Source organism: Stegastes partitus, unplaced genomic scaffold, assembly GCF_000690725.1.
Source record: "Stegastes partitus isolate 25-593 unplaced genomic scaffold, Stegastes_partitus-1.0.2 Scaffold680, whole genome shotgun sequence".
Classification (NCBI taxonomy): Eukaryota; Metazoa; Chordata; class Actinopteri; family Pomacentridae; genus Stegastes; species Stegastes partitus.
In genome coordinates this window covers 257,203-261,163 of record NW_007578411.1, presented here as the reverse complement: position 1 = coordinate 261,163, position 3,961 = coordinate 257,203, and the positions used below count along the sequence as shown (strand labels likewise).

Sequence of the window (3,961 nt, the reverse complement as noted above, 5' to 3'; positions counted from 1 at the left end):
GTATTACGTCAGAACGTCAGTCTGTAGGAGAATTTCAACATGGAGGACTTCGTAGCTGTAGAAAAGAGCCCGGTACGACTTATTGTCATTTGTTCCCTGATTTTTGCTTTAAGTGGACAAAATTTGTGTGGCAGTATTTTGAAAATACGCATTTTCGAGCGTAGCTGTCAGTCTGTGTGTTTGTCGCTCGCTGTCTCTTATCGTCTGTTAGCTCTCTAGCACTGCCGGAACGTAAACCTGCCAATTCATTCTCTACTCAGTGCAGTTGCTATGTCATGCAAGTTAGCTGCTAGTGTTAGCATTCTGTTTGTAGCGCAACTTAAATAATAGTGTTTTAAAGAAAATGAGAAGCTTGTCAATCCAAGTTCCCTAAAGATTTATTTTCATCATTTTAGTTGTGGTTTGTTTTAGTGCGCCTCTAAATAGTCATTTTTCGTCTTTGGGGCCGCTCAGGTTAGCTAGCCGTGAACTAGCTAAGACCAGCTAAGCTAATGTTTGTCTGTGTAAGGTCCTGAGTATATAAACATTTGTTCTTTGTGTGATTGTATCTGTAAAGTTAATTTTTTGGTATCATTTGTTACCGAGTTGTATTCTGTGCCATCGATATAATTTCTTGTCTGTCTGGGCGAAAATAATGCAGCTTTCTCGCTGACTGATGTGTGGCGTTAAATCCGTCAGTGTACTCATAATAAATGTATATTTGTGTGTTTATGTTGCTGCCGCAGGAAGACGTGCCGACCATACTGAGCTCCAGACCTCAGACCGGCTTGTCCTTCCTGGCACCAGAACCAGAGGATCTTGAGGACCTTTACAGCAGATACAAGGTTTGATGACCTGCTCACACAATAAACGCTTATTTACAAGAGCTTAACAAGTAGGGCGGGTACTAACGACTGTTTTTCCATTGATTACTCAGTTGACAATTTAAAGATCAAGTCAATTAATGTAAACAATTAAATTTTCTCAAAAAAAAAAAAAAAAACCAAAACGCCAGTTTTACTGAACATTTTTTTCCTTGATGAACTGTATGTCGTATGATGCAGCACAGTGTGGAATGCAAACAAAAGTTCACATATGCAAAAGTGTAGAGTTAAACTGGCTTTATGATAAAAAATAATAACAACAAAACAGGGCTTATTATTTAAGTCATTGGTGCAATTTCAAAGGAAATCTAAGTTTCTATCAAACCTCTTAAAGTGAACAGATTTGGACACGGTGGATATTTTACAAACATGAAGCAGCTGAAGTAACTCCTTTTTGGTGTTCTTATATTCTGGTAGCAGGTTCAAAGTTAGACGACTTTGTACAGTGTTTCCTCTAGAATTTTTTTCAGCAGCGGGGGCAGGCTCTCTGGGAGCTGTGGCGGTGTAAACAAATGACATTTGACTGCAGATTTTACTTTTGCAATCTATTTATTGAATGACCAGTTGAAAATGGCTTTTTAAAGGCTAAATGTAAAAATTAAAAGAATAAAAAATAAAGCAATAAAATTAAATAAATAAAAATAAAAACAATAAATAATTTCTTGATGGGCTGTAGAATCAGTGGCTCAGAACAATTAATTTTTCCCCCCTTTTTTTTTTTAAGAGCTCTAAGGCTCTGTTGTAGGGAAATTCTCTGAGAGGCTCAGCAGCATACATGATGCAAGCTGATCTCCTATAGCCTGTTTCTCAAGTCAGTCTTCATCTACAAATAGAAACAATAATGAGATTGTTTCTCTCAATTTCCTACACCCTAATCATTTAAAATTGTTTCTGGTTTGTGTCTGATGATATATTATTAAATGTCTGCTGCTGTCCACTGCTCCTCCCTTTCTAATGTTACTGGTCTTATACGATTACACAAAACGTTAACGTTACATCATTTACACTCACATCACATCTCATTGAAATGTGATCACTATTTTTTACCTAACCGTTATCATTTATGAATCAGTAAAAGGCTAATGATACCTGGATAGCGTCATCTTCATCAGGTGTCTTTCTCTTCTTGGAGAAATATTTGAACAAGCTCATCTGAAGATGCAGTCAGCAGTTACATCATGACATGTAGATGTTTGCTTAATGCTATCAGTTAGTTTACTCACGTTAGCAACACTGAGTTGGCACTGGGCCCAATTAACTTAAGATACCGATGTGTTACGTAACATTCGCTGGCCATCACTATTTTGTGAATGTCTATTTAACTTGTAAAATCTATTCTGAGTTACTTTAAGCTAATGAGTCAACCTTTTCTCTTGTAAGTCCTCCCTATTCTCCAGAATGACCGTTGTCTGACTCTCTGACCTGGAGCCTGCTGTTGGACGTGATGTCACTCTCTGCGTTCTTGCGAGTAATTAACGCGGTATTTACCCCGCCAAAGAGTAGAAACTGAGCAAGACCTGTCGTTTACCTTAGTACTCCTGAGTACCCGACCCAGTGCAGGACTCTGCTGTGAAGGTGGAGACATGTGGCGGGGGTGTATTTGCGACAGTAAAAATAGAATAAAATGTTTAAAAAAAAAAGAAAAAATTGAATGAGCAGCTGCTAGGATTTAGGAATCCTAAATGAATGTAGAGGAAACACTGTTGCAGTTATGAATTCAGGATTTTATTGGTGCTGAGCAGCAGCTTGAGTAATGTGTATTTTCAATTAGCCATGTCTGAGTCACTATTTTATAATCTTTCAGTTTACTGACAACATAAGTAACATAACTAAGCTTTATAAACAATTAATCAAAACTGCAATCTAGCTGAATGTAATGTCCAGCATTTATTAGGTTCACTTGACTTAACCAAAATTAATGAGTCTAATGCAGCAAGCGGTTCATTACGGAATTCTTCCTTCATGAAGCGAAACAGTTGATCATTTAGGTTACAAGTTTGGATGCTATTGACCTGTGATGCGTCAAACAAAAAGCGTTTCTGTTATTTAGCTTACAAGAAGCAATACTTAAAATAATGGATCATGCTTACTATGGTAATCATTCTCCAAAGGACCCATTCTGAGGCTGAAATAATCCTTCCAGCTGTGTGGATTAAAACAATGCATCAAAAACCATTATGATGTTGTCTCGTGGCATATATTGAAATATCACTGTGGCTCTCACTTTTTTTTTCTTCCGTCTGTTTTTGCTGTGTGTTTGCAGAAGCTGCAGCAGGAGTTGGAGTTCCTGGAGGTGCAGGAGGAGTACATCAAAGATGAACAGAAGAACCTGAAGAAAGAGTTCCTCCATGCTCAGGAGGAGGTGAAGAGGATACAGAGCATCCCTCTGGTCATTGGCCAGTTCCTGGAAGCTGTGGACCAGAACACAGCTATTGTTGGTTCCACTACAGGTATGAGTAAAAGTAAAAACACAGACCTACACTTGGAGAGGAATTATGATGTGTAGATTTCAAGAAGTAAAAATATGGGGAGCGTGGACTACATGATATGTACCAGAGATTTAAACGTTATCAGCAGCAGTAGGAATTGTTGGCCATAATGTTCAATAGTTTCACTTATATTAATCAGATGCAAACAGACATGAAAACACAAACTGAAATTGCAAAGGTACAAGAACAACTTCAAGTGTGCTCCTTTCCTTGACATATATACATATGTTCTTTAGTGTTAACTTTACATCAGGTGACAAAATAGTCAAAATATTTCAATATTGCATTAACATTACAATTATGACCTGTGTGCCTTCATAATAGGCTAAAGTGGCCAGGTACAAAGCAGGGTGGTTAGTTTCAAAGTAAACTTTTTTTTTTCCTGCCTTTATAAAAATTATGACATTAAAAATTATCAGTAGTTACTGATATTGACCAAAAAGACACATTTTTTGTCCCAAACTCCACTGGCAGGTTTGAAAGTCATGTTATCTTTTTTAAAAACAAACACAAAAAACATACAGTTTATTGTTCTTGCAGTCTCTGAATTAACCATGCATGATGTGCTGTTCGTCTTGTAAAAACCCAAATCTAAGCCTAAAATTGTCA

General features: G+C 37.3%; 1 protein-coding gene across 1 annotated transcript in view; it reads left to right on the top strand.

The window, feature by feature from the left end:
• psmc4 (proteasome 26S subunit, ATPase 4) overlaps nucleotides 1-3,961 on the top strand; it is a 12,606-nt gene continuing 8,645 nt past the window's right edge. Inside the window, exons 1-3 of the mRNA XM_008290529.1 lie at nucleotides 1-72; nucleotides 726-824; nucleotides 3,127-3,313. Coding sequence (XP_008288751.1) covers nucleotides 40-72; nucleotides 726-824; nucleotides 3,127-3,313 — 319 coding nt within the window. The 5' untranslated portion in view covers nucleotides 1-39. The remainder of the gene's footprint in view (nucleotides 73-725; nucleotides 825-3,126; nucleotides 3,314-3,961) is intronic.